A 13,900-nucleotide genomic window follows, 5' to 3' on the forward strand; every position below is an offset into this window, starting at 1 on the left:
GTGTAGGGCTGAAGATAGTGGTGCTGAGAAATGAATAGCAAGTCACCTTGCTGATGATTGGAGAATGACCGAGAATAGCATTCAGGCATGCTCTGTTATGTAGCCTGATTCATTGCATAAGAAAACTAGTATGTTTTATCTATAAGGGTGATCTAGATATGATCAAACTCTACTCCAATCTCCACTGTACCTCTCAATCACAGTCTATTTCTCCAATTAGAGAACTCGAAGCAACTCATCTGCTATCTTAACTCAAATTAGTCAGTGTTTTAAGACTGAAATATAAATGTTGTGAGATAGGAAATGATTGATTATATCCAGAAACCCTAGATCAGCACCTGCTCCACACTGATTCAGAGTCTACCCTGTATTTGTATCAACAAAAGACAAAGTCGGTTCTGTTGGAAAAGTTGAGTAAAAAACATTAGGGTGTAACTTCTCTGAAAGGTGTCAATTTGTGAACATAGACTTGATTCTTTAAACTTTTGAACTAGCATAAGACACCACCTTTCCTAAGAAATTTTAATTGACTACATCAAGAATATGAGAAGTCTGCAGGACAAGTATCCAGTAAAAGGACTTTAAGAAAAAAGAAAAGAGCTGTTCCAAACTCATTAGACAGCAGCAACTCCAGTAAATAGGTGCTTAACTTTCTAATGCTAAAAATAGGTTTTTTCAGAAATAACTGAAATAAGGAAAACATTACCTATTGATCATACTACGCATATAACAACTGAATTTTCCTTTATGTGCATGTAGGAAAGTCAGAGAAAGGGACAATCATCATAACATCAACTGTCATAATGCATTTCTAAATATTAGTAAAATCAATTTAGCTTAACTTGATTTGTAATACATTTTTTGATTTATTCAAACTCCCTGCATATATCCAAACACATATGCCTACATCTTAACGATCTAAAATCCTTAAGAGCAATATCAATTTCTGTGATGCTTAACAACTACAGTCTTTTCTCAAAATTATACTCCCATGTGATTCATGTAGTGTTATTAAACAAATACTAATTGAAGATAAAGGTCATTTTCAAATGATTAAAGAAACATAAAATAAATAAACAATCTGAGAACATCTATGTTAGTATATTCATTTCAAAATTAAACCAACAACAGTCTTCAATAGTCTTTCAACAATCATGAAATCTGTAGAATGCGCCTCATCTATCTGAATGATGGGTAGTTGCTATAATCTGGGACTGTTAATTTAATTACATGCTGTTTATTCAAAGTAACAAGTTTTTCTCCAAGACTTATTTGTATAATCATTTGATGTTCAAATATGTCCTAAGGACATAGTTAATTAACAAATGAGCAATAGCTAGTTCATGAACAAAAATAACAAAACAGAAAGCCTAAAATAAAAATTACATGTGTATATTTAATGTATAGCAGGGGACAATGGCCAGAGAAATGTTTTAGAGGTAAGATTCTCTTGATTCAGGTTTCTTTTGCTGTCTTTTCTGAGTGTTGGTCATAAAACTCCATAGTGTCAACTATTATCAATAGAAAACATACTTGGACTACAAAGATATGTAAGTAGTCTGTAAATATCACAGGATGATTTTCTCATGAATCAGACTGGTATGCTACCACATAAACAAATCCCAACCATCATGACAATTTATTTAACTCAACTAGTTAACTTATAAAATAGTTTTTTATATTCTAATATATAAATTTTAGTTAGCCTAAAAATTTGCTATTGCAAATTTGCTATTGCTGCTTTAATTTTATGCTGAGGAATCTAAAGCGCTATTATTGTTACTGATTAAGTAAGTATATAGTACTTGAAAATTACAGTATTATGCCTTCATATTTGGCAAGAATGTGAATATTGGTCTATGAACCAATGAAATAATTTTCTTCTCTATCAAATAATTTTTATCCACCAAAAAACCTGAATGCAAAGTGAGCGTTCTTTAAAAAATTCCACCTTTCAATTGACATTTTATATGTAGGATCAGAAATACCTGAATTTAGAATATCATTACTACTTTTTTTGAAAGGCAAAAAAGGAAAAAAAGTTACATTTTAGTCAAGTATTGCTAGAAAGAAATAGGAAATCTTTCCACAAGTAAGGTCCACACTACAATGGCAAAGTCTAGTTAGAAGCTTTAATTTAGTATGTGAATTTCCACCTCACCAAAAAATTCAGATACTTTATCTAGAGACCAGATCAACTTTGAAACTACCTTCAAGATATCTCTAACCTTCAAGTAGATAAAAATGGAGACTTGAAATAGAGCTGTATAATATAAATTTGCAAATATTTCTGAGGCAACAAAATGACCAGTAAGAATTTTAAAATTTACTTTAATGACTCCATTTCTAAAATACGTGAATACTAAATGTATCTATTATGTGTAGTAAAAATATCTTGTCACATAGCCATACATTTTTTCTCTCTTCCTTATTATCACCATTCTAGTACATAACATATTTTCTTACCTCTGAATGTTTTACCACTTTAAATAACCTCAAGCTATTGGTCTACTTTCCAAGTTACCATGAGGATATTTACTTGAAATCTATCATCTACCTACTTTTATGAATTCAAGTTAACAGAAAGTGGCACTTTACTATATTTTAAGATTCTTTTTTTTTTGAGATTCTTTTAAGATTTCTTTTCTGAGAAAATTTCACAAGCCATCAGTTGCTTCTGTGTTACCAATAACTGGCATTAAGAACATTAGCCTTTTTATTCTTTAAAAGAAAGATTATTCATTTACGTAAACTGTTTTCTCCTTGTTTATACATATTGATGATTTCAAACTGGGTCTCAAGAGCTGGATTTCTTGGAAACTTAGACTTTTGGAACTGGAATGGACATTAGAGATCATCTACTCCAACCCCTTCATTTTATGGTTGAGGACACTGAGCCCAGAAAAGATAGCTGAGTGACTTTGGGCAAGTTTACCAAGTGAGAGAGCCAGAATCAGAAGCCAGGTCTCCTGACACCAGTTAGGAGCCAGGTCTCCTGACTTTTAGTCCAAGGATATTTCCATTACACATACACTGACTCTCTATTCTTTGAGGCTGTCTTGGGGCTGCTCACACTGCTCAAGCTACTTTGTAAATGATCACATTCACCAAATAAAATGCTTTTGATGACAAGTCATGGGACCTTGGAACACACCTGTGTAATCAGGCTATACTCATAATCATGATTTCCCCCTGCCTGGAACACCTCAGGGACTCCTCGTGGAGCATGCAATAAATTATAAGCTCCTCAACATGGTATTCAAAGCAGTATACGCTCTAGCCCCAACAAATCTCATGAAAGTCTCCCCCTCTTGATCTACGCTGTTGACACTAGCCTTTGTTCAGTTCTTCTAAGGCGCCAAACTCCTTCCTATCCCGCACATGCCATTCTTTCCACACAGGCTTTTTTCCCCACACTTTGTCTGGCTAGCTCTTAATTATTCTTCAGATCTCAGTTTTAAATATAAGACCCCTTAAAAAGGATTTCCCCAAGCCCTCTGATCATTTGCCCCATTCCCATCTCCTTGTTTTTACATTCTTATTGCAACCTATATCTTTTAGTGTTTATACCAAGTCCAATTAATGAATCATTTATTCAGTCACTTATTTATATTAATTTCTTGTTCAATCTACTCCAAGCTCTATAAGAACAGGCACTCTGTCTATTCTTAGTCACCACTCTAGCCTCTAGCACTTAGCAGACTGTGCTGAAACACAATAAACACAGTAGCTAGTATATTTACTATAGCTAGTTGATTACTATGTGCCAGACCTTGTTCTAAAGCTGACGATCTTACTTGACGCTCCAACAATCCCATGAGGTTGGTACTAGTATTATATGTATTTCACAGATGACGAAACCCAGGCACAGTGCATTCAGAAAATTGCCCAGTATCACAGAGCTAGTAAGTGATGGCACTGAGATTTGAATTCAAGCATTCTGATTCCAGAGTCCATTTTATTCAAATAATTATTATGCTGATGTACACTCAAATATTTGTTGAATAAATGAATAAACTTACCCACCAAATCAAATTAATCATATCACTGAACTATATAAATGGAATAACACCACCACATATAGAGTTATAATATTTCAGGCACTAAGTAGTATACATATTTTAATTATTTAATCTCACAGCAATCCTACTGTCATTACCACTTCATAGATGAGGAAACTAAAGAACAGAGAGATTAAATAACTTGCTCAAGATCATATTGCCAGTTAAGTGGCACATCTGGTGTTCAAACACAGGCAGTTCATTCCAAGTCTGTGCCTTAACTTCTATACTGCCATGCTGTGACAGCCCATATCTGAAAACAGCTCTAAGTTAATAAAATACTAATATAACAATAATTAGTGAACACACAAAAGAGGGAGGAAACCCATCTGTTTAGGCTAAATTGACATCCTCTATATAATGGAGATAAATAAAAATGCTCTCCCCTTGTATAAATGAAAGGTAGCCCTTCCTTCTGGTGGATATCACTCCATAGCACAGTGAAGGGTCTTTCTGGGGAGTGATGGATGTGAAGGATGCCTTCTGCATTTCTTCTCTTACCCTTTAACTGGGCTCCCTTGCAAAGGGCACCACCTGCATTTCCATATGTGGTAGCCCTGGTTAGACTACATAGAATTGTCAAAAGCATGTGCACACAGTAAGGAAAAAGGAAAGATCTAACTCTAGGATAAAGGCTTAAAAAATGCAAAAGCAATGTAAAAATCCAGAGCCATGGTGAGCAAAAAGAAAAATCTTGCTCAAATGTGCTAAAACCTTGTCAAACCTTGCTAAAATTACAGATGCACTATGCTCTTCACCAAACTCTTCAGTTTCAGCAGCTAGAAAGTGACGATAACAACACTTACCTTGAAGGAATCCTTTCAATAATAAAATAATATTGGTGAAATCCTTTCTGTAAATGATAAAGCACCATGCAAATTCTGTTTACTCAATATTCAAATCTTATAGACTCTATAAGGATCCTTTTTTCAGGTCTTAAAACAATTTTGTTCTCTGTGAAAAATTACTAGTGAAAAAGCATTGCTTTATATGATGATCCTTTGAACGTATGATTCCACTTTGCACATGGTTGAAATTGTATACTCTGAATATGCCAGCACAACAGAAACAAAAAAAGAGGCAGCCTTAGCATGAGGTAGCCTTTTTCTCTAAGATCGTCCTTTTGGAAGAATACTTAAAAACAAAAGTGTAATGAAAAGAAAAATTTTAGTTCAAGGTTGGATGACTCCAGTCAGCTCATTTGGACAAAGGATAGATGTTATTGTTCCAGAGTCTGGGTATTCAGCAGTTTTAGAAGGTGTGCTATAAAAGTAGGGCAACGAAATCTAGCTTTAGAAGCCAGATCTCACAGACTGTGGCCCGTGTGCAGTGTCAAAAGAATAGACCAAACTGGTCAGTTGCATGAAAGAAAAGTAAAAATAAATCAGATCAGCAAGAGTGTAGATGAAATGAGCAATTTGACCACACAGTTACAATGCATGATATTGGAATTACTAAGCACAGTTAATGTGAGAGACATTGGGAAATTCATTTAAATTCTCTATATGCTTCAGGTCTCCCAGATGCAAAATGCAAATAATGAAAGTCTTTCTTTCTAAAGTGGTGTCACATGCTTAGGAGAAGGACACTACATGAGCAGGGAGAATAAACCTGTTATCTTTGATGACAAAATGAGATCTTATAACCTTACCTAACAGATTGGTTAACCACAAGGCCAGATCTTCTTTCATCGGTAGCAAATTAGCTTCATGTCTGCTGGCCAGCCACTGGCTATACTGATGCATATCAGAGAGGCCAGGTCCACTGCGTACCTTTGGGCTCAGAGCAGTGCACATTATTTATCCACTTGTAATACCTGTTTTGGAAACAAAAGAGCAATTGCTTTTTATACAGACTTCTCTTGTTAAAATCTCACTGCCAATGACACAGTAAGGAACAGGATCTGTGGAAGTTCGGATGACAAGTCAGGTTATTAATTATTAAATCCTCATGAAACACTGTTTGCTTTACTTGTACTGGCCCTGTCACTTTTGACCAACTACTTGGTAGGAAGCAGCAGCTGTCAAAGGTCAAATAGAAAAATCAAACAGTAAGCTCTCTGCTTGTGTAAAACATCAGATTTGGAAAAACGACAGTTTCTAAGGAAAGAAATTCTACTTATTCAAAAACAATAAAAAGTGGTTGATTAAAATTTTGGTATCCAAATTGTAAACTCCCATTGTTTGGGTTAATTTTTGAAGCCATCGATTTCCACAGAATTTTAGGACTGAATACTAGCAAAATTGACCTTTGTTCACTGCAATTTAAGCATTTCATTTGGAAACTGCTTCAAGATGGAGTAATTCACACTCCAAATTTTGATCCGCAAGATTTGGACTTGCAAAATTTCTTATAAACATATGACCACTACTCTTAAAACTATTACCTATGAGATTAAGCACAGCCCTTGGCTCTTTGCAGATGGCCAAGTAATCATGCACTTACACTTTAGAGAATTGGGTGGGACATGGGGGAGTGCATCCTTTTAGAGTCCCTACTACACTTCTCTTATTTTACAGTTAATGAAAACAAAATCAAAGAGGAAGGGTGACTCAACCAAGATCATATAGCTAGATCACGGCAGAGTCAGGCTTGAACTTGGGTCTTTACTCTAAGACCATTACTGTTTTCAGAATGACACATTTTACAAAATAGTGTCATCAGGAACCCACGTTATAACCCAGGAATTACACCGTAATTCTAATAAATATCGTCACAGGTTTTCTTTTGTCATACTTTGTACCTTCTCACTTTGTATGTTTTGCATACTAGGGTTTGTTTGTATTCATGTTTAGCAAAGAAGTAATTACATGACATATCTTATATCTACACAGTAAGGGATGATTTCACTAACCTATGAGTAACACAATCTTCTATGTGGGTTGCAGAAAAGATGTATGAATATATAGTTGGCCTTAAATGTAGTACTATTGTATGCATTATTTATAGGACCTAAAACTACAGATGTAATATTGGAGCGGGAAGGTAATAAACTCATAAATTTATGTGTAGAACTCCATTCTGTATGCAAATAGTGACTATAAAATAACCAAATGCATTATGACTGAATGAAATGAAAACGAAGATGTTTGCAAATGACAAAAAGTAAGATTTATATGATATAATGGGGTTTTCAGCTATATTTATTACTAATGGTATTTTAAGTTCACCAGTATAAGTTGTATATATCCTTGTCAGTTTTATCATTTGAAACGTTACATAGCATTCTTTTCCAATTAATCTCAAACTCTAATTCTCTTAGCCTCGGTTAATTTTTGCCTTTTAAAGACAGCTTTTAAACAAAATAAGACATTGGTGTTCAGAAAACTGTAAAATGTGACAGTTTCACAAACATTTTGCTGTAGCATTAGAAAAGACTGCTGGGAACATGGTTAAACACCTAAAAAGTGTCATAAATATATAATTTAAAAGCACAGACAATTTAATTTCCAGAGAAATTATGCTTTGAAGTAATTTTTGCAGAAAAAAATTACTGTAAGTTTTCTTTGAAAACACCTTCCATAAATCTCTGTATATCTAGTCATCTAAAGTAATAACTAGTGAAAATGTGAAACATTTTAATATACCTTGTCATATGCTACTAAATTGTCATTACAGGGACCAGAAGATCACAATTGTCTATTTTCTTTTGCAGTTAATCATGACATTATTCATATAAAGTCCTAAAGATTCTCCAAACCCTGTGACTAAACCAGAAGGCTAAAACATTTTTTGCCCCAGTTCTTTAAAAAATAGGTCCAACCCCAGGAAAACAAAACATTTCCCAGTAGTTGGTTAGGATTCCTACAGGCTAGCTAGCCTCAGAAACAAACATTTAAGTAATAAATACATTTAAGCACATGATTCATACATTTAAATAACTAATTGAAATCTTAAAAGGGTTACCTCTAAAATGCCTTTCTTCTCAAGACACAATATCTCCCGCTACTTTCCTGAAAGTGAGATGTGGTAGTTCAGTAACTTTACCTACATCCTATTATGTTCTCTGCAACTTCCATTTAAGCATCAGAGTCCTATTTTGCTTTGTAAAAGCAAGAAGACACCTCAGATTCGTAAGCTCATTGTCCAGCAAAGAATTCATCAAGGGATAGTTTACAGTAAGCCTAATGGCATGTAACAGTTTCAGTGAGCCAGAGGGACACAATCTGTCCCCTCAATGCTTCTAAACAGTGAAGTTTTTATTTTCCTTGACAGTGGCACATTTATTTCTCATGTAGTCTGTCCTGTATTTTGCCAGAAATGTAATTTAAACTATCTTCTAATATTTACAGATGATCATTAAGTTAAAACAATAAGAATAACTAAGCAATGTTTGTTACGCTGCTTTGTATATAATCAAAATTATATGTAAAGTGAAAAAAAAGAAAGAACAGTTATATTTTCCCAGGAGGCAAAGGTAGGAGAAAGAAGGCTTAGTGGGTAATTAGCATCTGACAGTAGTTAAACAATGAAACATATGCCAAATATGTAGACACCTAAGTCACTGTCATAGATAGGGACTCTTCTGTTTAAGGGACTCTTCTGTTTAAGTCCCTTTTGAAAAAAATTAGGATTTTGATCCAAATTCTTCTGATCCTTTTTTCACATTTTAAATCACCATCAAACTTGGCATGACTCTATGGTTTAGCTGAAAGTCATTACATGGTGGTCTTGGATTTAAATATAGCTGAGATATGAATAGAAAAGATGAAAATGGACCCAGCTAGCCGGATCAAAATTTGGAGTGTGAATTACCCCATGTTGAAGCAGTTTCCAAATGAAATGATTAAATTGCGGTGAACAAAGGTCAAATAAATTTATATTACCCAGATAAAAAGATCACTACAGGATTATAAACCTCTTATAATTTTCAACAAATGTTTAATCCATCTGAATGAGTTGAATTAGATCACAAAGAACAAATTACAAGACAAAGGTCATTTCTGATCTTTTGAATTCATTCAAACATCTTCGAAAACCACCAGAGATACCAAGGGGTAGCTTTTAAGACAGGAAATGAAATGATACACTGACTTGAAGAAAAAAATAGGTTTTGGAGAAAGAGAAACTTCTTTTTTTGTATAACATATCTAAATACTGAAAGATGTTACTATTAAAATTCATACAACCTAAATATTTAAAAAGCTTGATAAGTAACTTCAGTAATTACTAAGCAAAGCCAATCGCTTTGAAAAAAGGAGTAAGGATTCAAATGCTTGTATGCCTTCTTCAGACTATGGCTTCTCCAAGCTTTACGGGTCTATCTAAAAACGGATAACTCAACCCTCAGGATTTGGAATTCAGAAAAATAAAACTTAAAGGGAAAAACATGCAGAAACTTAATACAGAATTCTTCAAAGAATGTGTGTGCGTGTATTTTTTTCTTTCTTTCCATAGAAGTGATTCTGGAATAACCATTATGAATATGATGAGACTTGAACCAGCCCAGGGGAAGAAGAAAAAATTAATGACTCCATAAGTACAATATCACATGTTTTAAAGATTCTGTTTAGTCTGTTGTTCCAGAATCCCAGTTGAAGACATAGTTTTGACTCTGAGGAAAAAGTATTCTTTTTCACCACCTAGAGGTGTGCTTCGATTATGACCAAGATGGTTTCTGGTTTATCTCTAGTCTTTGTTGCCATATTATAAAAAAAGTATCGCAATATTGCATGGAAAATAAATTGGAAAGACAGAAAAATAAGAATAAAATGATAAACATTATATCACTACTGTCTGATATGAAATTCTGCTAAGAAGCGTGAATAATAGAATATTAGAGCTGGAATCAGGAGTCCTGGGGTCAAATACTGGCTCTACTACCTGGCCATTTAGTAGTTGTTCTATCCTAGTTATATGACTTTTTCTCTTTGTACTTGAGTTCTCCAGTATGTATAATGGAGGTTAACACCTCACATATACGTGTGAAGATGAAATATTTGTGTCAGTATTTGGCATATATTGTACATTCAACAAACACTAGCTAAATTGAAATCATCACCATAGGAAATATGCAAAAATAAAGCTTCCACTGACTTATTTTAAAAAGAAAAGAAATTCTGTAACAAAAATAGGAATATTTTGTAGAACTCTAGATAACTAAGAAATGGCAAAAGCCAGGGGGAGAAATGAAAACAGATAAAGAATTGATGAAATAAAACCATAAATAATGGAAAATCCCAAGTTTTCTTCATATTGAGAGGGATGAAACTCCCAGGATGATGAGTGAAATGCTGAACTCCAAGATGGGTAGTTTACATGTTTTTAAAAACAAATTTTGGTAACATATTATACTTCATTTTGGCATCAAAGACTCATAAGCTATTAAGAAAGGGGAATGCCATGCCTCTCAAAATAAATGTGAAAGGATGTCACCACACCCTTCCCCCCCACAAAGACACCTAACTGTGGCCATTTAAAACAGAGTGCTAATGAACCCACAGTCAAGGGTCCCTGCACTAAAGGTCACCTTTGTTCTGATTTAGAGCATCGACCTCCCCTCTGTCTAGTCAGTTTTGTGTGCTATGGGTGTGAAACAACTAAGAAAACAAAGTTTATAGGCCAATAACACTGTCTTTTACAATTAAAAAAAATAAAAACACCTTAAGCCAAACACCCTTCCATAATCTGGAAGGAGAAAATGCTATCTTTCAAACTAGACTCAAAGAATTAACAACCAAGGATAGCTCTAGATGGCTCTTTCACCATTCTGAGTTCTTTATGCCTATGTGATTCACTTTGGCTGGCCAATAATATATCTACAAAGCTATATATTCTCAACCAATGTCATGAATGTAAAATCTTAACCTAAGAATCTGAACAGAAAATAAAAGTCCAAAATGTAATCAGAAAGGTAATTCTAGATCTTGTAAATGGACCTCTGCTTCTGGCTAAGGGGAGCAACTTGTCCGAAATTAAAAAGCGCCAAGTGTAAAGGCAAAATGACACTCGTTACTAGTTTTTCTAATTATATAATAAAATCTTTAAACTCAAATGGACCTTAGAAGATTTACCAGCCAAATTTCTGGTTATTAATAAGGGACTGGAAGCCTAAGACATTTTGGCCTAAGTAACAAGTCTAGTTAGTCATTAAAAGTACCCTACTCAGCCCTTCTGGTGCCCAAACTCAAGGAATGCTAACTCTCTTCCAGGAATCTTTTTCTTATTTTGCAGCCCCATGATGAGTTGTCTTGAACCAAATGATGGTATACCTACAATAATAATTCCTTCTCAAATCATGACCAAAATATTAAGACTGAGTGGGAACTAATTTCTTATATTTTCTTGGCATTAGAGATTTTTAAGTTTTTTTTTTTTAATTATACTAAAGTATTCTTCCAAACAATTTAGCTCAGGTTTCTGGACCCCTACCAGATTAATTTCAAACTTAATTTGAATAGAAAATCACCTGAAAGCCATTAATTGATTAGGATGTTTGAGGACTTACATCAAAATTTAACCTAAGTTGATTAAGTAAATCTTAATTCATAAGAAGATGTTGTTGTGTGTGTGTCCATGTGTGTGTTGTTTGCAATAAAAAGATTTCTGTTTTACGTAACTATAGTGTAGTTGAGAGCTAGCAGAGTTCTACATTCTGTTGAATATATATGTACTCTCATGTAAGGGGAGAGCATTAGCAAAAACTCAGTTGCTTTGACTCTGAAAACATTTAGGACAGAAAAATTACACAAGCATCTTACTCTTTTTGCCAAGAGATATTTTCTACCTTTACTCCAATTCTTTTCTCTAGTCAGAAAACACTGAGTGGAAAATCTTGATAGTCGTCCAGGAGAAATTAAAAGAAACAGCGGGATCTCTGTGCCACCATATCAAAACCACAAAGATACCAAAATTACCTTAACATCAGCTCCAGTTTTAACAACTCCCTCTGCAAACAAACTGTTAGAGCCTCATTATTTGGTTTCAACCAAGGTAACTTTGGCCTTCCAAAGGCTCCCGAAGTCTATAAATATAAAGCAGGCTTGCAGGCTTGAAGCAAAATTCTAAAATTATGCATAACATACTTAGGATTAATATAAGACCTGACATTCTTCCATACCTGCAAGTTTAACTAAAATTTCTTACCAAGATACTAGGACACTCAGTGGCAATCACAGTACCTTTTGCACCAGATGAAATAAATTTTGCCTTGTGAGTTTATTTCCCAGCAAAGCACAGTCCACATCACAAAAGTATGGTGTGTAACACTAAAATGAAGAACTAAGCCCCAAGTTCAGTAGCACACAGGCTGAAATACAAGCTACCTTTCCCTTTCAGAGCCCACTCAGGGAACCGTGTACTAAAGCTGCAAGGTGCATTGCAAAGGCTGCCTGTCCCATGCCTCAGATATCTGTCCCTTACCTTGTCTTAGGCACTGAGAACCAAGATGCCCATGCTGGAGAGGACTGCCACAGTCACCACCTCCTCCTCCACAGTTAGGGGGGAGCATTCCTCGAGAAGGAACTCATTGATCAATTTCAAAGACAGGCTGGGCAAACCAGATCCAGCTGGAGTTAATCAGCGTCCACACTGCTAAGATGTTAGGGAAGAAAACCAGTGAGCAGAGGCCTCCTCAGCCTTGTCTCTGTGAATCTCAGGGGGTAGGTGAGGAGAAAAGGTGGATTTCCTCTGCCTGGCTGGCACCTCCGACCTGTCTGAGCCTTTATTTAACACTAGGAGGCCTAATGGGTGTTCCTGTGCACATGCAGATCTTATTTCCTGGGCATAAGATCTCCCATAGTTGATCTAGCTTTGTAGGAGAGGGTGCTTGGGGAGAGGGAGGAGTTTACAAGAGAGACAGTAAAGTTTTGCAAACTCTTCACTGTAAGAGGATGAAGATGAAGAAGGTGGGAGAGAGGAAAGGTTTTGATTTCCAAAAAGGTTAACTGGAGGAAAGTGGACAATCCCCCCGCCCCCCACACACACCCCAATTGTACTGAAAGGTAGAAGACAGAATCTGTTAACCCCTGCTTTTGCTTCCCCTCTATTCATGACAGTAGAAACTTCGGATGTCTGGACTAGGCTAATGGCAATTTATTAGGCTGATAGAATTTAATCTTGCCAGAATCGTTAATGCCTCCAAAGCCAAGTTGGCTCCTGTGCTCCCCAAATAATTTCAGATTCCAAAACCTTGCTCTTTGGACGAGAAGAACAATACCAGGCAAAAAAAATCGCCCCAAAGGGGGTTGATTCATAGGCTAGCCTAGCGTTTGTTTATTCACGTAGCAAAAGCTCGACTCTGTCAAACTCATCAGTGGAAGACAGCATCACCCCAAATCACGCGTGTCGTGCTCTTTCCCCCCCTCCCGGCCTCCTTGACTCAAGTAAAGCAATAAGGATCAATCCATTAAGACCATCCCCCCTCCGCTTTCCTCTCCTCAATAAGGGACAACGCTGAGCATGCAGACAGAGACCCTCTGCACGAAATGCATATGTGTGTCTTTACAATCGTTGTGCTAATGAGAAATCCTCACTCCTGTCCCCGGTTGGCTGAGCCGCCCCAGCGGGTTTCTTCGTTGCGGCGGTCATTTGGACTGTTCCACAATAGGGATGAGGAACACATGGTCGCTTCCAGGGAGTCAGAGAGTCACCCACTGCAGTGACCACACACCGAGCGCCACAGCCCGTCCGGCTGTCCGAGGCTCTCCACCCTTCCCAGCCGCGTGCCCGACGTTACTGGCAACGACGGCCCCCCTCCCCTGCCGCCAGCCGTGCAGCAGAGGCCGGGGCTCCGCAAGCCGGGCTGCAGAGCGCTCACGCCGCGGCAACGGCGGCGGAGAGCGGGGCCCGCCCGCCTGCTCACCCCCGCGTCCGGAGCTGGGCTGCTGGCGGCTCTCAGG

General features: G+C 36.5%; 1 protein-coding gene across 1 annotated transcript in view; it reads right to left on the bottom strand.

Moving 5' to 3' along the window:
• Window positions 1-13,900, bottom strand: part of GAS2 (growth arrest specific 2) — a 158,347-nt gene that overhangs the window by 104,865 nt on the left and 39,582 nt on the right. The window contains exon 2 of the mRNA XM_079929755.1: window positions 5,713-5,877. Within this exon, the coding sequence (XP_079785881.1) occupies window positions 5,713-5,857 (145 nt within the window). The 5' untranslated portion in view covers window positions 5,858-5,877. The remainder of the gene's footprint in view (window positions 1-5,712; window positions 5,878-13,900) is intronic.

This window comes from Stenella coeruleoalba (assembly GCF_951394435.1).
Source record: "Stenella coeruleoalba genome assembly, chromosome: 8".
Taxonomy (NCBI): Eukaryota; Metazoa; Chordata; class Mammalia; order Artiodactyla; family Delphinidae; genus Stenella; species Stenella coeruleoalba.